The sequence below is a fragment of the Talpa europaea genome, assembly GCF_964194135.1.
Source record: "Talpa europaea genome assembly, chromosome: 11".
Classification (NCBI taxonomy): Eukaryota; Metazoa; Chordata; class Mammalia; order Eulipotyphla; family Talpidae; genus Talpa; species Talpa europaea.
This window is the reverse complement of record NC_140078.1, coordinates 23881708-23903634: the sequence shown is the minus strand read 5'-3', so window position 1 is coordinate 23903634 and position 21927 is coordinate 23881708. Positions and strand designations below refer to the sequence as shown.

The 21927-nt window shown below is 41.1% G+C and overlaps 1 protein-coding gene across 1 annotated transcript in view; it reads right to left on the bottom strand.

Annotated features, from left to right (window-relative positions):
- Window positions 1–12099: 12099 nt before the first annotated feature.
- Window positions 12100–21927, bottom strand: part of SHLD1 (shieldin complex subunit 1) — a gene marked incomplete at both ends in the record, with an annotated part of 56567 nt that continues 46739 nt past the window's right edge. Inside the window, one exon of the mRNA XM_084247712.1 lies at window positions 12100–12545. Within this exon, the coding sequence (XP_084103838.1) occupies window positions 12100–12545 (446 nt within the window). The remainder of the gene's footprint in view (window positions 12546–21927) is intronic.

The following is a 21927-nucleotide window of genomic DNA, read 5'->3' as shown; positions in this document are numbered from 1 at the left end:
GGGGGAGTGGAGAGATAGAGAGATTAATTGATCAATAGGTCTAACTGGTAACACTGTCTGAGCTGAGACCCTGGGTGCAGGCTGAAGGCAGGCAAAAACCAAGCCCCCACTGCAGGTCCATATGTGTTTGGGCTTTATACCAAGCTTGGCTACTTAACTCCTCAGCTCCCAGAAACCCCTCCTTTAAGAAGTCAAGAGTCATGACAGAGTCATGGCATGATGGGAGTTGTAATCTTCAGTTCCTGGGATCTCTTTGGCATAGAGTGGGGGAAGAGTCCATAAAACATCAATGGGTGGAGTTCATTCAGAACATACTGTTCCCTGCAGCGATGTAAGAGTAGATCTAAATGATACAGCTCTAGGCACAGATGTGGATGACATCTGATATAAATAATGTTGATGGTATAAATGTGATTTTATGATCGGGCAGAAAAATGTAGGTATAGTTGATGCGGACAATGTAGATTAGTAATAAGTGGTGAAACAGATATCAAGATAGGTCAATATAGAAAGAATTTTCCCAACTTGGATTTCAGTTCTTTGAAGGCGGAGACTCTGCTTAAACATCCATATGTCTCAGAGCAATTTGGAGGCACTCATTAGTGATGCTTTAATTACTTCTACCACTTAGAGACAATAAAGTTATCTTTTTATTTTAAGTATGCTTTCCATTAGGAAAAGAGATTGTCTTTAGGAAAGGTTGTGGCAATTTAAAACTCCAAGTTATAAAAATGTTTGTGGGTAGACATTTAACATATTTAAAATATACCCTGCATGTATTTCCCTAATGGTTTATTATGAAAAATTTCAAGCTTGCAGAAAACTTGGTAAAAATGTACAAATAGACCAGTACGTCCACCACTTAGATTTTACCACTGACATTTACTGTGCTTGATTATTTCATGTCCTCCATTTATCCACCCATTACTTAATCTTATTTGATGGTACATTTCAAAGCAATCTGTACATATATTTAATTGATTCCCTAGGAAACCAAATCTCCCCAAAGAGTACTTCTGACTCAATCTAATTATATACAATCAACTTGTCTATAATGGTCACAGGTCACCTGGGATCTTCTGTAGCATGAATCTTTATAGGATCTAGGAGGTCATCATGACATTTGTTAAAAATTCAAAGCTGGAATTCAAGTCCGGATAAACTCAGAGTTTATTAATCAGAGACACTGAGAAGAGTTAAGACTGTGGCATTTCTCCTCTTTTGGGAGAGTTTTCAAACCATGGAAAAGCAGCATCCTGTCAGGAATAATTCACATATTGTGTTACAATAGGAACAGCCTCAATAAAGGTCCTTTTCAACAGAGCCAACTGATTCTGAGATCTCTCAGCCTCTACCAAAGGCTGGTGCTCAGACTGAAAAAAAGAAAGAAACTAAAGAAAATCAGAAAAGCATCAGAGCTCGAGATCTTTCATTCATATAAGACCGCCTGGAAAGCTTCGGGTTGTTTTCAATTCATCCAGTAAATAGGATGCTCATAGACCAGAAAACAACAGAGCTAATGCTTTTGTCTTCAATGGGCTCCTCAGCCTTTCTCACACATTGTTAATTTGCCAACTCACAATTGGCTGACCCACAGTTTTAGCACATATTTTCCTTAGTCCTGAAGGAACCCCGCCTCTTCCCTTGGAGATAGGAAATACTATATTCCATCAAGATTATAGTTCTCTACATACCCAAAATTCATCTCTCCAAAATAGCAAAGTTGACAAGGATCTGCTATAACTGTATTGGCTATGAACTGAGATGTTCTCAAATCTGAGAACATCTGATAAATGGAAGGAAGTGAGAGTGGTCAGGCTGTGAAATTTATTGAACTTTTCAGGGATGTGGCCAGACCATGAGCTGCTAACATGTTGCTAGGCAAGACTGAAAGAAAACTAACTCATAGTGGCCCTTAACACAGGCAGAGAGCAATTGAGTAGCAAATTGTGAAATAAACAATCTGGACCAAGCAGAAATTTGGTTTGGCGTGGCAAAGGATGGGCACCTCCTATTTGATTCTGGGCAGATTTACTCTAGGCTTTGAATGGAAGGGAAAGAAAACCTATCCGCCAGTCTGGAGGATGAGAGAACTCAGTCTAGCAGGAGCTGTGGATGCCTGTGCTTTGTCCTCTGGACCTTGGCATTCTGTACACACCAGTTTGAATTCCAACTGCCAGTGTGAACACAGAGTTGACAGAAGGAATATTCTGTTGGCCCAGATGACTAGGCATAACTCGTCTTGTACATGAACTACTTCTAGGTTCTAAATAGAACCTAGATGATGTAAGAATCATGTATGTAACAAACTTACATGTTTCCCCAACAGTATGTTTTTCCCTTAGATCTCCTTGTTAAAGATAAGGAGTATTTGATGAGGCAGATGGCAAGGAGTAGAGATGGGCATAGGAACAAAGACATTCCTGAGGACCCCCTCCCCCCTCCACAGTAAATAGCACTGCGTGACTCCACCTCACTGTCTGCCCTAGGAGACAGTTTTTTTGGAAAGGCAAGTTTCACTGTCTCCTTTTCCTGCGACAAGGAAATACCTGTGCTTTGCGCATTCCATCTTGGCAGTGTCTTATTCCGCCCAGACCTGCATCAGGAGAAGGAACCCATCAAGTTGGGTTTTACCACCATCTGCCTGTCTACCTAAGAGCTTTGTCTGGTGGCTGAGCCTGCTTTGCCACAAAACAGCAGGCCTGAAGTACTGGAGGATTTAGTGTCCCCCCAAAGGGCAGGGGTCAAAGATTGATGGGATTTGGTGCTTAGACCCCCCAGTCCCCTCACTCCCTGAGGACTCCATTCTGGTCCCCAAGTTGCCAGGAAGAGCTGAGCTCTAGCGACCTACAGTGGTAACTTGACTGGTAATGTCGCACCTATTGGCTTCCCCACTCTCGTCTCATTTCCCCCACTCCCCTATTCAAATAAATGACTTGCACTTGATCATGTGCCTCAGAGTCTGTTTCGGAGGGAAACCAAACTAAAGCAGTGGACAAATGCTCCGAAGACCCCTCTGGCTCCTTATTTTCCATCTTGTAATCCATTAAGGCAATCAGGAAACAGAGAAGAAAGGGTCTGCCAAACACCCTCACCTCTGCCCAGAAAACTCAAGGGCATCTTTTCCTGGTAATAAGGAAATTCTGTGCCTTTGGGGAAAGCTGTCACACTGGCCTTGTTATGGAGCAACCCCGATATAAAACGGGTTGCCTGGCTGTGGGTCCTCCTCACCCATTAGGACATCCTTTTCCCCCTAACAGCCTCATATTGTTTAGCCACACAGTGGAATTTGAGAATCACTAGAAATACATTGAGAACACAGTGGCAGACACCTCCATGTACCCCTTGCGTCACAATTCATCCCTGCTCCAGTCTAATACAAAACAGCATGGAGTACGTTCAAAGGCAAGTCCAGTCACTAGTGGAACCCTTGAAGAAGAGGTTTACAGGCCCCTAGAAGCCACTGCACTCACACTGAGCATCTGAGCCAAATTCAAGTGCACAGACTGACCTCTTATTTCCCCCCCAGAAATCAGGCCCAGGCTATGCTCACTGAACCACCAAGACACAAGGAGAAACTGTCTTCATCAATAATGTGAAAGCCTCTGCAAACTCTGCACTTAAGACGAGCACTGTCTGTCTGAGGATGCCATTCATTTTGGGGGTGACAGGAGATACTTCCATATTTTCCAGAAATAAAATAACTACTATTCACTATGTCTCTATACTAACAGAAGTTCAAGTGGGGCGATGGAAAGGTCACTTGCCATTAGAGGTAGGTGAGGGGCTTAGCATCCTAACGCCCTTCCTCTATGATGTGGATTTGTCTCCTGTTATGGAAGGGATGGCCCTTTTCTGGCCCCTGACCGTGAGAGGACAGTCATATGATCCAGCCTCAGCAAATCACATGTGGCCACCCAGGATTTTTAATTGAGGGACAGCAGCAGTGGCATCTGGGCTCCTGGGCTCAGCTGTGGTGTTCAACAGTCAGTGGTAGCAGGGCCAGACTTCAGGACATCTTAACTAGACTGTCCCTGCAGTGTAACCTTAGCTGTGTTCCTGCTGCTCACCCTCCCTCAGATTTGGCCTGTTCTCCAAACCTGGTTATTTAGCCTCTGGTCAGGTATGATAACCACTCATTATCTATCTGCTAACATCAAACAGCATGCACTTCTGTTATATGCCCTCCAGAATGCTTACTGGCACAGAAAGTGACACCCCCTAGCACAGTCTTCCCTGGAGCTCACAGACCAGGGAGGGGTACTGGACAGGGTGATTTAGATATCTAGGTATCTCAACAAAGGGGCCTTTGTCTCCTTCCCTGCAGGGGGCTTGATTGCCTCACTGTTCAGTTTCCTTTCGCGTTTAAAATTCCATGATTCCATGATTCTACATTCTGCTGGCCAGTGCAGACTCAAAGCTACTCAAGTATCTGCATCCTTAGTGGCAACGGGAGGGTTTATGGGAAAAGATGTCATTGTGTGAAACCCACAGATAGATCTGGTCAAATCAAATAATCAGAGTGTCTCAAGTTGCTATATGTTTGCAAGGGTCCCTAAAGAGGTATGTATCTCCAGTAAACACTGATTTGGGCATGTAAAGGCCAAGAAAACCCATAGAACATTTAATGATGTTCACAGGTTTCTGCTAATTAATGCTCCCCTGGAGACAAAGAGAATCAGAGATGATAAGACAGTGAGTGTGCCTCACACTTAGAAACTCAGTATTTTAAATAATTTTGTAGTCATGGTCACAACATGCAGTTATAGGGTTTTGTTTTTTTTTTTTTTTTTTGGCATGTGTGGAGAGGGCAGGGATTGTTTTTAAACTCTTCCCACACTTACACTATTAACAAATGCAAGAAAAACCCACTCAAAACTATAGACCAGGGGTCTCCCTGGTGGCGCAAGGGGTTAAGCATCGCACTACGAAGCAATCCACAGCCTCTGCAGCATGAGTTCAATCCCTGGCCGGCCAGGGAGAAACCCACATAGCGAAGCAGACCTCTCCTGTCTTGCCTGCTGCTCCCCTCAGTCCGCCTGTTCTGTTCCCCACTCTCTCTCTGGTGAATCCTCTCACCCCCCGCATCTCTGGCCTATACTCCAGCTCTTGTATGCATGAATAAATAAATCTTTAAAAAAATAAAACAAAACTATAGACCAGGAAAACTTATATAGTTTATGGTAAACCAATCTATCAATATTTGGAAATCGGTTCAAAAACAGCTTTTAGAGAAGAGGAGGATTATAATGGATGAAAGAGGCTTAAGAAACATGTCCATCAAATGTGGTGGTAGATTCTTGGTTGGCTCATGATCGAAATAAGCCAACCGTAAAAAGGTATTTTTGAGACAGTTTGAGAAAATTGGATATGAACTGAACATTAGATGATGTCCAGGAATGATCAATAATTTTCCTGGAGGAATTAGTAGTGTGGTGGTGGGTTTTTTTTGTCCAAGTCTGTATTAATTTAAGGTACATGCTGAATGTACAGGTGAAGGAAAAGAATGCCTTGGGTTTACTGTAAAATAATCTAGCACAGGACTACTTAAAAGTATGCTCTGTCATCAGTGCCAGTTTTCAGATTGTGTGCTGTCGGTCTATGATTAATGCAAAAATCAATAATAAGTATGGAGAAACAGTTGCCATGGCATCCGAGCAGGGCTTGTCTCGCTGACCCTCTGAGAGTGTTGGACTTGCTGGTGAGTAGCATGTGGTATGGGCATGAGCTGTGTAGCTGGCATTGGTCATGAGAGACTGGAAATAGAACAAAGGGGTCAGTCACCACCCCTAGCATAAGAAACAATGCTTTGGCACACACAAGAAAAACAGAATTACAGCAGAGAAGAAAGACTAGAAGGAGGATTAGGAAGGTTCCAGCAATGACAGCAATGACATGGCATTTGGTTTTGTTGTATTAGGGTTCTGCTCCCCTTCAATTAAGACCTATGGATTTTTATTTAGAATCATAGAATGTTTTTCACCTTTGTGGATTAAAAAAAAAGTGTGGGATTGATGAAAAAGATTGGTAGAGAGCTGACAGCTGTTGAAACTACTTTTGTGAATGTTTGAAAATCAGTATCATTTGGTAAATTAAAAAGTTTTTAAAAAACAGCCCATCAATGGACATCTTTAAAATATGTATTCAAGTACATATGGTTATATCTAAACATATGTATATATAATGTGTGTGTTTCAATAACATAGCAAAATGACATACAGAATCCATAGCTCACAAAAAGATTATACCTAATGGTTCAAATAAAACTATTTTTCAAAAGCAGTCAGGTAGACAAACTGAAAGCAATTTGCTGGGTCATGAACTTGGTGAGCTTTTATTACAAAATAAACTGATTACATAACAAACTCCTTTAAGCCAAGGGTCCTTTGAGACACCACATCTTTGTCTCCATCCCACTTGACCTAGGATACTGCAGAGTAAATGGTGCTTAATAAGCACTGACTGATAGGCTAAGCTCTGGAAATGAATTTGGAGCAGTATGAGCAGTCATTTAATTCTCCATGCTGTAATGCCACACTGCTCTATCAATCTGAAAATCAGTTTCTCGAATATACCCTTATGAAGATTTGTCACAATCTTTGAGCCTATGGAGGACTCAGAACATAGCTAACATCCTCATTTTTCTTTTTTCTTTAGATTTAATTTTTTTTAATTTATTTTCTTCCATCTTTGTTAATTTTGGACCGGATTTTATTTCCCCTTTGGTGTGGTCCCTGTCATTCTCCAATCACCACAGCACCTGTGATCCATCACCACAGTCCCTTGTGCTCTTCCTCCCCTATTTTGACTCCTCTCCCTCCTCCTCCCCTGCTGTATGTCTCAGGTCTACAGTCAGCAAGTTCTCAAGTTTGCTGATGGAAATAAGACCTGGAGGAGGGGTACAAACCTCTCTGGACACCTCATTGTCAGTGTTGTGACCTCTGATGCCCACAGTTGATTCTTCCTTCCCCTGTGATGTCTCTCAGAAGGTGCAAACCCACCTTCCATCTCATGCCCCTTGCTCCTGGTTTTAAAATGATACAGTTTCAATCATAGGAAAGAGATAAAAATTGTTGTGCTGGTTCTACCAGGAAGCTGAACAGGAAATATGAATTACAGAGCAGGTTCATGTCATATTACAGCTACCCTGTGGCCATTTGTGCCTAGCCTGGGTAAGATAAGCTCTCTGACATTCAGGAACTTTCTATTTGGGGAAAATGTACACATGTTAATAGAGGATGGTCCTACTGTGTAGGATAAAGCAGAAATGGGTAGAGCCATGGGGCTGGAGAAGAAATGGAATGTTCTGGAGGTGTGAGAAAGTTTGAGCTTCTGGGGCTCTGATGACATATTAGATCCCACACGGCGTGTCCCCACCCCCACCCCAATGGCTCTCTTCTCTGTTTTTCAGATTGAGTAAATTTGATTGAATTGTCTTTAATTCAGTGATTTCCTCTTTGGCCATCTACATTCCATGGAATTGTTCTTTTTTTCCATTTTGGTGTTTGCACTTTTCAGTTTGCAATTTTCACTGCAACCAATTTCCAATTGGTTCTTTTTTGTAACATATTTCATTGCTGAGAAAGAAGTTTTCTATTTTTTTTTATAAGTTTCAAGGGATTTCATAATTACTTATTGAAGCCACGTTTGGTGGCTGATTTAAAATCTTTGCCAGATAGATCCAACATCTGATTCATCCCACGCCTGGTGTCAGCTATTGTCCTCTCTCATTGTGTTGTGATTTGCCTAGATTTTGATATGACAAGTGATTTTTTATGGTATCCTGAATATGTTGCATATTTTGTTAGCAATCACTTAATCTTACATAAATCTTTTAGTATGCAGCCACCCTGTTTAGTTTTTGCTACAGTTTCAATGACAACTTAGTCTTCTGTTCATTATTTTAAAATAATAATAATAATAATGCTGAATATGCCCTTTTTCATTTTGGGAAATAGGAAGCTTACAACTTCTCAGAAGCATACAGCCAACATGACTCCTAATCTTTGCACACTAGACACTTTTATATCACTTTTGAACTTTTTCACAGTAACTGTAGAGCAACTGGGAACTACACCTGAAAGCTCTGTAAAGAACTCTTCAGGGAAGTCATCATCCTACCTAAGAAAATCCAGATGATGCCCTACAGCTGGCACTTGGGTTTCTCCTGAAACAAATAAGATGATGCTTAGCAATGGAATTTAAAAAGTGCAGAGAAATCTCCTTTAGGAACATGATTCCCCTTTTCAGAAACCTTTGGAATCTTGTATAACCCAGTCTGAATATTTGGTTGAAGAGTCCCTCTAATCCATTTTTAAATTTGACAGAGATGAAACTAAGATGCCTTACAACATTCAGAAGCAAGAGGTGCCTTGTCTGTTGCTATTCTGGATCCAAACTTGAATTACACCATGATTTAGAAGAAAGTAGCTGATCCAACTTTTCCAACTTCAACCTCATAAATACTGCCAAATGACAAAGCCTTATCTTCAAGGGAGGTGGTTGTTAGTGAGTCATGGCGGAGGGGTTTCACCAAGGAGCGGTAGCAATATAGGACCAATGAGAAAGGGATAAGTAACTACTATGGATGGGGTCACCTCCCAATTTCAGTGCACTCTACCACTTACAAAGCATTTCAGGCATATTTTGTACACATATATATTGAAGTTATTAACTTATAAAGGTCTTATAAAGACTGACCATCTGTTATGCACACATTACAACTAAGTAAATTCAGGCCCAGAGAAGCTGAGTGACATGCCTGGAGGTACAGAGTGGCAAAGCAAGATCTCAAGGTCTTCTCTTTCTTCAAATTCCAGCATCTTGTGTTTTGCTATTTCCCGGTTCAGAAGATGGGAGAAAAGGGAAGAGGAGGAGCTGGACAGAAACTAATAGACTAAACAAAGGTTTTTCTTTCCTTTTTTTTTTTTTTTTTTTTTTTTTTTTTGGTTCATGGGTCTGTGTATGTGTGCCCAAAAAATTTTAAGATAAAGGAGACCTGTATATAATGGGAAAGGGGAAGGAAGTGAAAGAGAGCTGGAGTAGGGAGAGAAGGTGAATGTCAGGGCATAGTTAGGCATTATATCTTTGCTGCCAGGAATTGTAACCACTGCATCAGTGAATTCCACACCTTACATCAAAATAGGCCACATACCTTTTAGACTCAATGTGGCAAGCTTTAATCAGGATCCCAGGGGGACCTTGCAAAGGCAACCAGAATTCTTTCACAGTTTGAATGTGCATGAATTGCATTCTCATGAAATAATAAAGTGTGCTTTAGGCATTCAACATCAAGCTGCAAAAGTTGAAGGAGACAGAGGAGAAAATAAGAGAGGGAGGAATGCTAATGTTGTGTCTTCTGTGAATGCACCACCTAATAATGAAACAGCCAGTGGAAAGGATTCGCTTAGTTAGACTTGGAGAATATTTTGTTCAATTCACTGTCTCTGATGCATGGCTTTTGGGTATTTAAGAAAAAAGCAATGAGTGGAGAAGCCCAGTGAGTTGCCTTACTCTGGTCCACAAGCTTATCTGCTTAATTATTTATCCCAAAGGAGCTGTCATTCAACTCACTTTACATGTTCTTTCTCTGAATATAAACCTGTGATGATGGAGTTCTCTGACTAATGAAGTAAGTAACAGTTACACAAACTTAAAACACGGGTAGTATTCTCTCCTTTAAAGTTCTGATGTCCTGTAAGCAAATCCATCCTCACAGAGGCCTTGGAAGAAGGCCACAAATAATAGGCCAATCAGAATGTTCATTAGTTTGTAAGATGGCGATGTGATCTGTAGGGTAGAATTCAACAATAATGCCAAAGGCCAGAGCCTCACTATCCTTATCTCTTAGTCACTATTAAAGGTAAACTGAGATAAATGGAAAATGCCCTCTAACCACATGAAGATCAAATTAAAGAGTGAGATTGCAGGAAATCAAATATCTTGTACTGAACTGTCACAAGCACTTACTCCGATGCAAACCAACACATGTCTCACCTTTTTTTTTTTAACCTAAGGTGATTTTGGCTTTTAGACTTCTAAAATCTTTGCTTTCCAATCCTACCTCTTGCAGAACGCTCTCAGGACTGATATTAATAAAGGCTATAAAATTACTGACCGTAAAATATCACTGTCAAATAGAAGCTGCTGCTTCCCCGCATGGAGATTCAAGTTAGCTTTTATCTTTTGTCCTTTAACAATAATATAAAATAATCTAGTATTCTTTAGTTGGTGACTATGGAAACTAACCTCCAATATTTCAGTAACTGGATAATACTAAAAATGACAATATCCTTCAAGGGCATCTATTCATTTGTTTTACATTAAAAAAATAAAATTAGCCAACTTAAAATTCAACTTGTAGCTTTTCAATCGTAAGTCCCACTGATTTTATGATTATGTGAGAGCCAGTTGAACAGAAGAAGTCCATGGAAAAAGATGCAGACAACTGCCTTTCAGAGAAAAATCTGGACTCTGTTTCCTCAAGTATGTCTCCATCACCTGTTCATTTGCCCTTTGCTAGCACTTAGGCCTTCTTGCAGAGCTGGCCCTGCACTTCAATGTGGAACATTGTTTCTTACCTCTGATCTTGCCAGAACTGGGAGCCTTAATATGTAAATCCTCCTGTAAAAGACTTCTCTCTCTCCAGCCAAGAGTGCCCAAAAGACCTGCCTGAGAGAGCACAGTCACTTGTAAGGTACATTTTTAGACTGATTTATTTGCACAATCCACTTTCTGAAAGCTTATGGAGTCACGCCAATTAAATTTCACCCAAAGCTCCTCAAAATCCAATTGCACAGTGCTGCCAGTTTCCCTTGTTATTACCCTAAAAAAAAAAAAAAGTGATACAGCCTTCTCTCTCAACATAACTTGTCCGATGAACAGTTGAGGCAGGAATTAATAAGAGGCTTCCAATTATAGTTTCACAGAGCTTGGTGCCAAGTGATGTCATTCTACCAACCAAGCCTCAAACACAGTTTCAGGACACAAGCTGTGGCACAGGGCAACTGCCAACATGAGCCTGAGCTGGCTATTTAAAACTGCCCCCTGGGGAGGCAGAGCTCAGGCCTGGAGGGCAGGGCCACAAGGAGCACCTGTTCTGGGAAAACACTTACAGATGGAGCTTGGGGTGTTGGACACAGGACAGTACAGGGGTGAGGAGCCAAACGGTTCAGAGAGTGACAGAGGGTGCTAGAGACAGGCAGGTAGGAGGCACAAATGATGAGAGGAAGGAGACCATTTGGGCAAAGGATTTCTCTTCCACCACAAACTGGCAAGGCTGCATGCATCAGCCTTGCTGATCATAATTAAGCTACACATACTTTGGTGGGTGGTGCAGTTGTTTTCTTCTCACCTTTCACATTTGCAATCTGATGGAAATGAAAAGACTTTTTTTGTAATTTGGAAATTTTAGCTGTTATTTCAGCTGGTCCAAATGTTCCTTCCAAACTCAGTAATATAAAACAAGGGATTAAGATGTGATATACTTTTTGGAATCATATATAAATCTTCATATTATTTTGGGATATATATTCTTAATCACGTGGTTTCAATTTTTACAACTTGGTACAATTCTTATACTAGATTCCGCCTCGGGCTCTGTGCCCTTTAGAAGACTCATCTCATGGCAGCTTGTTCTCTAGGTTTGGTTCTACCAGAAGCAGACTCTGAGTCATGTATTCAGATACAAGAAATTTATTAAGGAAAGGCTCCCAAGAGACACAAGTTAATGAATGGGAGGAAGACGGCAGGGAAAGCGAAGGAGCCAAGCAAAGCTCCCAGCCTTACCTGATTCAGAGGGGAGCTCTGGAGAGTAAATTATGCCTCTGAGCATGTCCTTCCTTGAGACAAGGAAGCTGGGTTTTTGGCCCTCAATCCTGGGCTTAGATCAAAGGAAGTGATAGGGAGGCGTGGTCTTTGGGACTATAAAAACCCAGAGGCTGCTGACTCTCCACATGGGCTGAATTAGCTCCAGGACCAGGTCACTGTGGCTGGGAACTGAGTTGGCAAGAGAGACCGAGGGGGTCTGGGTGGTGCAAGCGCAACAGCGTCAGCCTCAGGCTACCCTCCCTATTGCCTGCGCTCATCACTAGGCCCCAGTTACACGTCTTTCATCACATTCTGCTGCAAGAGGAAGTGAATAATATCATTTGAAAGTCCTGGGGTTGGCTTTTCATTATCCAGAGACACACTTTCTTTCTTGGGTGGGTAGAAGTGGGCATCCCTGGAATGCCTCTGTAAGGCTGAGCAGCCATCCCGGCTGAAGATGACCCGGGCCATCTGAAAACTGCGGAGGGCATACTGCGGCGGGTTCTCCTGGCCCTTCAGTTCATTGACTTTCTGAGTCAGGCATCGGCAGACAGATGCAGAGAGTGGACTTCTAGAGGCTGGCTGTGGGTGGCTGAACATTTCATAGAATCTGTCCAGAGATTCCCGAAGTGCATCATCCTCTGCTTTGGTCTCTTGTTGACCTTTCAAAGAAGGGTCAAGCCAGAAGTTCTCAGAGGTCCAGGAATCATTGTGCTCAATATTTAGGTTATTGTTGTCTGCAAGACAAAACACATTACAATACTTGAACATGCATTACAAAATATCAAAAAGCAAGCCAAAAGCAAATGATGTCCCTTCTCAATTCAACACACTTATTGCCTCTGGTGTACTGGAAATGGGCAGAATCAGTATTAGAATCTGTCCCCACCATCTTGGGGTTAATCTACTTGTTTGCTCAAAACAAGAACATCTTATTTGCATTTATCTTCGGTTCTGAGTCTAGAGTCTGTATAGAGAAGTTCAGGGTGCTGTAAACTTGGATGGGAAAAAAAATCAGGTCTTTTTCATTAACCTCTACCTGAAATCAAGCATTTCTTTCCACGGTGAATGTAGGCAACTGAAAAGCAGCAGCACCTGTGGTTTTGTCACCCACAGATCACAGCTATTTTCATATCACAGCATAGCTTGCTGAAGGTGTTTTGAAATATTATTGCTGTCTATCACTAGTCTATGGACTCCCAAATTCACATGCTGAAGATTTATTTCTAATGTAATTATTGTATTTGGACTGGGACTGTTAAGAAGTTATTGAGATTAAGTGAGGTTGGGTCCTAATCTGATACAACTGGTGGCCTTAGAAGATGAGGAAGAGAGAGAGTTCAATCCAGATGCAGGACCAGGGAAAGGCCATGTGGGGGCACAATGGGAAGGTAGCCTTCTGCATGCCAGGCAGAGGTTACTCACCAGAACTTGACCAGGCTGGCTCCCTGATCTTGGACTTCCAGCCTCCAGAAATGTGAGAAGATAAACATCTATTGCTTAAGCCACCCAGTTTATGGAATTTTATTATGGAAGCATGAGCAGACTAGCACACACAAATTTGAAATTACCGTAGCTACTAGTCTTTTTTTTTTTTTTAAGATTTATTTATTTATTTATACATGCACTGGGTACAGTCAGAAGTGCGGGAGGGCGAGAGAATTCACCAGAGACAGAGCAGGGAACAGAACAGGCAAACTGATGAAATACAGGTCTGTTGCACCATGTGTGACCCTCGCCGGTGGCCGGGGATCAAACCGGCGCTGCAGAGCCTTCGGGCAGCTTTGCAGAGCAGCGCTCAACCATTGCGCCACCAGGGGAGGCCCTATAGTTACTAGTCTTGATACTAGACCTTATTATTTAATCCCTAATTTAACAACACATTCATTTTAATATCATAAATGTGTGCTTTAGATATTTTACTAACTACATCTCAATTTTTTTTCTTTGGTGATTCTGCATATTTTACTTCATGCATTAAAAAAAAAAATCATTCTGAGAAAGAGTAAAGAGTTGACTGGCCTCGACAGATACCAAAGGGACCCAGGTTACAAACTAAGGTAGTGAAAAACATTCTGAGCATTTACACAGTTCAGACATTTTCTTCCTCTACTTCCTAAAATAATCCTATCGACTACTTACCTCTCAGTTGAAATGACCACCTTTGTGTTTACTCAAATTAAGCGATTTAACAGACAATAAGTTATGCGGCTCCATATCCTCGTTCTTGTTCTAACTTTCTGTACTTCTCTGAGGACCCTAATTCCTAACAGAGGAATCTCTTTTGAAATAAAGGTCTTTTGAAATATAGGGATTTCTATCAATGTGTTCTAGAAAAGATTTTATACAAATAAAATCAGCTACCAGTTTTATTCTGTAAAGTTTTATCCTTTAGATCAAAAATCTGTTTTCCTTTTTGCTCTAATAAATCACTAGCTTTAATTCCCTACACACCCTGCCCCCGCAAACTCAATTAGTAGTTATAAAAATATTTGTACTTGCTAATGATGAAAAACTGCATGATGCAGTGGGTGGAGTTTTAGAAAAGGGGGCAAGATTTGGGGGTGTAATTTTATATTGCTACTAGCTAAATATGTCACCTTGAACAAGTGAGATGACCTTTCTGAGCTTCCGCTTTATCATTTACAAAACAAGAGTTTTACTAAACTAGGTCCCTTCTAGAACTTTCTGATAATACAGAGAAGTAAATGATTCAAAGCATCAGGGCATCCAAAAAGGATATGGACACGTGTTCTGTGAGACACACACAGACCCACACATGGACAAGTATTCATCATTCAACATACTTTTATAGAAAGCTGACACAAATGCAACTCATTACGACTTGCTACCAGATTCACAAAGGACATTTCACTGAAGAAGACACACAGATGGTCAGCACGCACATGAAAAGATATTCTTATCATCAGGGAAATGCAAATCAAAATCACAATGCGATTTCACCTCACATCTGCTAGAATGACTGTTATCAAAAAGTCAAGAAACAATAAGTATTGGTGAGGATATGGAGAAAAAGGAACCTCATACACTGTTGGTAGGGATGTAAACTGGTGTAGCCACTTTGGAAAACTGTATGGAAGTTGTGAAAATAGAACTACTATATGATCTAGCAATTCCACTTCTGGATATTTATTTGAAGACAATGAAAATGCTCATTCAAAAAATATATGCACCACGGCCTCCCCGGTGGCGCAGCGGTTGAGCACTGGGTTGCGAAGCTGCCTGCAGCCTCTGCAGCGCTGGTTCAATCCCCAGCTGCTCCCCGGCCACTGGAGGACGGTACCACATGGCTCGCAGACCTCTTCTGCCGCCCGCTGCTCCCCTCAGCAGTGTACTTTGGTCCTTCTGCCTGCTCTGCTCCCCGCTCTGGTGAATTCTCTCACCTTCCCGTACTTCTGACTGTACCCCAGTACTTGTATAAATAAATAAAAAAATAATTAAAAAAAAGGAAAACATATTAAAAAAAATATATATGCACCTCTACATTCACAATAGCCAAGAGATGGATGGATGGATAAAGAAAATGTGTATATATATATGTATATGTACAGAGAGGCCTCTCAAGTTCTCAATCATTAAAAATGAAAAAGAGACTTCCTTTGACTCTGCTATTCCGTGTTTCACTACAAATGTATCATTCATACATATATATATTTATTTACACATACACACACACACACACACACACACACTGGAATACTATCCAGCTATTTAAAAAAAGATGAAATTATGCTATATGCAACCACATAGATAGACCTCAAGGGGATTATGTTAGGTGAATAAGTCCAAAAGAGAGAGACCAAAACAGTTACAAACAAAACAAAACAAAAACAAACTTTGAGATTCTGAACCACAGAATGGCGGTTGCCAGAGGGATGGGGGTGAGGTGGGTGGAACAGGTAGAGGGAACTGATTAAATGGTGGTGGATGGGGACTAGACTCCTGGTCGTGGGTGTGGCTGATATGTACAGATGTTGAGGTGTGAAGCTGCGCAGCTGACACCTATGTTGTAAGCCAATGTTATCTCAATTAGTAAAAAAAAAAAATTATAAAAATACACAGAAGGATGCCGAAGACCATCTCCTACAGCTGAGGTACTTGGGCTGGAAGAAGAGGACACACACTTATAGACATCAACCACGGAAAAATCATGACAGGATACACATACACACACAATGATGTGATTCTACTAACTGGGGATGGTGTGGATACACATAAATACACAATGATGTGATACTAAGTGGGGATGGTGTGGATGCGAAGGGCAAATGCAGTGTTAGAGAAGGACCAGCTCGTAGCAGAAACAGTGAGGGCTGCCTCCTTGGGAGTGGTACCAGTGATCTTAATATGACAAGATCAGGGACCAGGGAAACAGTGGGGTTAATGCACAAAGGCCCGTGGGAAGAAACAGAAATTAAACTACTTGACGGCTGGTGTCTTTATTTTCTACCAACTTCAGTTTCAGCAGCCTGAGACCCAGCCTGGAGGCAGGAGGAGAGAGGATTCAGAGCTGAAAGCAAGGCTACTAGGACTGACAACAGAGACTACATGCCTTTAGGAGAATTTAATAGTGGGGATGATGTTTCTACTTACTTTAATGCTGACAAGCCTAAAACTAAAGCTTAGATCCCTTAATCATTAAAAAAAAAAAAAAAAAAAAAAAAGAGGGAACGGGCCTCCCCGGTGGCGCAGCGGTTGAGCGCTGGGTTGCAAAGCTGCCCGCGGCCTCTGCAGCGCCAGTTCGATCCCCGACTGCTCCCCGGCCACCAGAGGAGGGTCCCACATGGCGCGCAGACCCTCTCCTGCCACCCGCTGCTCCCCTCAGCAGTGTACTTCGGTCCTTCTGCCTGCTCTGCTCCCCGCTCTGGCTCTGGTGAATTCTCTCACCCTCCCGCGCTTCTGACTGTACCCAGTGCATGTATAAACAAACAAACAAACAAATAAAATAAATAAATACATGCCTCTTTGAAAAAAAAGGGGGAAGGAGGGAGAGAGGGAGAGGAAAAGGAAGGAAGGGGAGAAGGAAGTAAGGAAGACTTCCTTTGGCCCTGCTAGTGTCTGTTTTATTGACCAAGTAACTCCCAACAAACCTGTGGCTGAACTACAGCCTCCTGGGTGCGTGAGGGAGGCAGAGGCTGATTTCATTCTGGTTTTGATGTCAGAGAAACAGGAGAGGAGTTCCTAGCCACTAACTTGGAATGCTGAGCACACTTTCCAATAACAACATTTTAAAAATCCTTACCAGCCACTACTGTCTACACTGTGGGAGGGGATGTGGGCAGGCAAAGTGGAAAGTTGTGGGTCATTTACAGCAGAGTGATTTTTAACATAGTCTCCAAAATCAAGAAGACCCAAGTTCCAATCCCTACTCTGACAAGTTTGAACTGTGCAACACTAATTTATTTAAACTTCTGAGACCCAGTCTGCTTGTATGTACAATGGACATACCAACAGCAATCATCTCATAGCCATTCTTCAGTCCACCTTGAAGAATGGCTAACTTCAGGCTGATGATAAGAAAGTACAAGATGAGCCTGGAATATAGTGTTCTAGCATCCAGGTTGTCTAGTAGGATCTACAGCCCATGGGTCTGGGAACAGCTCTGCTAGTCTTCAATTTCCTGCTCCAAACTCACTTTCTTTTCCTTCCTACCCTTCTAATCCTCTCACAGCCACCACCCCACTCCATGTGTGAACAGGTCATTGGATGAGCTCCAGCTCCCACTTCAAAACCTCTGCACTTGCTGCTCCTCTGCATGGAACATGCTTGCTCCACCTATCTGCATGGCCCCCTCACTTCCTTCTGGTCTCTGCTCAGATGTTACAGTTTCGATGAGGCTTTCTGTACCAGTCAGGCCAGGCTAGGTCATGCTACATAAAAAACAAGCCCCAAATCTCAGGGGCAAAAACAACAAAGGATTCTTGCTCATACTTGTAGCTCTGTGTCATACTCTGCAGATCTGTGTCATTCTTGCCCTGACCTGGACACTGGCTGATGGAGCACTGCTTAGTGACTGCTGCAGAGGGAAGAGAGCATGGTAAAACAGGACGTAACTGCAACAGTTCTTTTGCTTCTGTTCAAATATCAATGGCTGATATTAAATCATATGGCCACACCTGATTTTTAAAGGATAAGAGTGAAAATTTATCCCGTAGGGAGAGGTAGAGTCTTGATGAACAATAACTCAGTCTACCATACTTTCCCTGAGCATTTATTTATTCAATAATTGCATTTTCCTCACCCTACTAAGTCCTGGCTCTATCTACTATATCTGTATATGATTTGTTTACTGTCTATCTTCTTCTACTCAAGATTTTTTGTCTCTCTTGTTACCTCCTATACCCCCTGGGTTTAAAACAAAGCCTAACATATGGTAGATACTAGCACATTAAAAAAAATTTTAAGTTTTCTCTTTTACTGGATGAGTTTCATTTTCAAAGGCTCAGTGACTCTTTAATACACAAAGACCTCCTTATTGTATATATACTACACATATACCATGGGTCGCCAGTGAGCTGTTCCTATCACACACCCTGTGTCCAGAGGGGGCTGAATTTTGATGGCAAAAGAATTTCAGTGTGTAACTTAAATAGTAAGGAGTCTATAGACTTCTGTTCCTTGTTACACCTTCTAATCTATTGTCTTCTAAAACAATCCTTTCATTTCTCTTCTTTTGACAACTGGCATTTCTCTCAGCCCCTTGCTATCCAATGAACTTGTGGTTATTGTTCTACAAGTAAATGACCTCAGTTCACTCTATTCCACTGGCACTTCATTTCAATTCCTCATTCTCGTTTAATCTGGCTTTCCCTGCTGCATGGTAACACCAGCACAGGAGTTCAAAGGCATCTTATTTCCTAGCTTATTAAAAACATAAAACTACGACAAACAAAAAATCAACAAGCCTAAGCCTCCTTTTGTCTGATAGCAATCCTGCTGGTTTATACATTTTAGAATTTGTAAGTGTCCCTTTAAAGGACAAAACCCAGGAGCTCACAAAAGCAGAAGTAAGTGTGTGGGGTATCAAGATATTTAATCCAAATGAACACATCAAAAGGATGGATGGGCTGGTCAGGTGCTTTTGAAACCACAGCCTCAGTCTGTACTTGTTTACATCTAAAAGCTAACACTGGATGAATCACCCAGAAGGAGTGTGGCATATGCTGTCACCTCCACTCTGATGATGAGCAGATACAATAGGCAGAGGACAGGGTCCTCTAAAAGGCAACTGCTGAAAAATAAAATGAATGTTGGAAAAAAGCAGAGATGTGTATCATCAGTGAAAAGCCCTAAAATTAGGTGCCCAGAGCCATGAATAAGGCCTTTCTCTATTGTCTGATTTATAAACTCTCTTACTTCTTACATTGGCATTTTATATTTTTCCCAAGAAATTAAATTGTTCTGAATATTAGAGGGAACTATCTAGGTTAGGGAATTATCCAAGTTCATCACACTCCAAATTGATAACATATTATCATATTTGTCTCATCTTTTTCTTATTAAAGAATAATTAAATATTTCAACTAACAATCACTTCTACAGAGAAAATTATTCCTTCTGAGCCCATTTTTATACTTTACATATGTGTGTCTATAAGCAATAGTGTTACTTTGTATGTGGTGGTCATCTTAGATCTTGATTTCAATACATAGCATTTTGCTTTTGTTTTTCCACTCCACTTTGATTTATTTTTTTCTTCTAGCTGTTGCTAACATGCTTTACAGTATTCTAAAATAGGAACGTATTCCATTCTCTTGCTGATGGACATGTAGGTTATGTCTAATTTTCACAAACAAGGCCTCAGTGACACCTTCCCTCCCCCTGCCTCCACCATACACACTCCTCTTGTGCTTGTGTGAGACTGTCTCTGGAAATACAGCCAGAAGTGGAATTCTTGGGTTGAAAAGAATGTGCATTTTCAGTTTCACTAGATCCTGCCAAGTCCCTCTCCAAAGTGGTGGTAGCATTTACACTCCCACTAGCAGCGCCTGGGTTTTCCTGTTTCTCCACAGCTGTGCCAAACCCTGATATAGTCAGACGTTTCAAATGGTATCTCTTTATTTGGGTCCACAATTCCCTAATTACTCATATGGTTGAGCCGTTTTTCATGCATTTATCGACCATTTGGGTTTCCTATACCGTCAGCTGTCTACTCAAATTCTTAGTATTTTTCTATTGGGCTTTGTCTCTTTTTATTTTTTTTTTAATGGCACACAAAATGAATTACAAAGAAAGCTATATCTGTCGGAATTTCCTTCGATTAATCTCATGACTAGATCATTCCATTACGAAAGGGATAAATAGAAAGTGAGGCTGAAAATAAGACTTCTCAAGTTTTGTTTTTGTTTCCATGACAATTTTTTTCAAGCAAAACAACCCTCAAAGTGTCAACTTATCACTACCCAAAGGTGATACTGTGTGAAAAAGGCATGCGCTCAATCAGATCCAAGAAAGCTGAGACCATCACCACGTCTCCAGAATCACTTGATGAAGGGGTTGGCAAATAGAACACCAAAAAAGCTAATCCTGCTCATTAATTTTCTTAAGTAAAATGATCCTCATATGGTTACCATTTGCCATAATGAGGACCAGTGAGAGTTTTACTTGTTGGTGATGATGTGCCAGGCAGGGCAGTTGCAGAGCATTCCTAGATGATTCAGAAAATAAAAGCTTAGGAATCACAGGCTTAGATCATAAAAATGTTTAACATTCTCTTCCTTGCTAAGGTTGAGGTTTAGCCTGAGGCTTGATTCAAAACAGTTTGGTTTTGCATTTTTGTTAAGTAGTGACCAAGTTCAAGGATCAGAACCTGATCCCTTTTTTTTTATTAGAGAAGTCATGAGGAGTTATCAGGTTTGACTCTCTCTGGACCAGGTCCTACAGATAAAGAACAGGAAGTATGATTCACTGATTCCACCTATGTTTTGGGGTACCCCTCTCTGGAGGTTCTGCACTAGAATCCCTGAGAGTGGATAATGAGGAGAGGCTGTCAGACAGGGAACCTGAGAGATAAGCTCTTTCAGGAGCCATTTGGAATTAGGAGCTTCACTGTAACACTTAAAGCAATGATTTTAAATGGTTTCCCCCCAATTTTTTTTTAATTTTTTATTTTACATGAGAGATTTCAGCAAATTTATTTCATTTCCTGGCCTAGACAGTGAGGAACACTTGTGCACAGAGAGGAAAAGCAAATGATTTGGAGGTAGGTTGCCACAGCAACATTGCTATTTTGATTAGGGCTGTTTACTTTAGCAAAGTTAAATGTGAACAGCTAATTAAGATGATGCTTGAATCTTTAACCTTAATCTTAACCATAACCAAAAGGAAAAAAGAAAACACTTTAAAAATGATGTTTGATGTGTGGCTGGAGACATATTTAGCAGGGACATCATTCCTCTTTGCTGGGGAAGCAGAAACCTGATCCTTGAAGAAGTTTGGGGGCCTACTCACAATCTGCCCAAATCTGCAAGTCAGTTTTTCTTAATTTTAAGATTTAAAGAGGGACAGAACATAATTCCTATCAAAACAGAGCCAGTTCCCCTGCTGACATCAGCAGTAACACTTTCTGAGACTGTAATAGACAAAGAAAATCTGAAGATTCCCTATATATAGTAGAAGTTTGTTAAATGCACATGTGTGCAGATAGATTTCACTCCACATCATCAAATGAACATAGTATATTTACCAAATAAAATACTGAATTGTATATAAATAACCAGAATATAAATCAAATAGTGATCCCCCTTCAAAGTGATCACCTTGCAGGTAATCACTCGTTCTGTAAGTTTCTTCTGAATGTCCTCACTGGTGGCAAATCCTAATTCTCTGAGGATATTCTTATCCTCAGAATACCTTTTTAGAAACTGTCAAGAGGTATTAGGAGTGAAATCTGATAAATTATATAAGTGATCGAGCAGGGTAACATGGCATGAAGTAAAAAGCAAAGTTTATCTCTAAAAGGAAATTGGTTTTTTTATGATTCACAGATTAGTTCTGAAAGTAGTTCTGACAAAGGAATTCCTAGATCCTTTCTGTGCAATGTTAGGCAACATGCTTTCTATGTGTATATACTTTCAAATATGTTACCCTGAAGGAGAG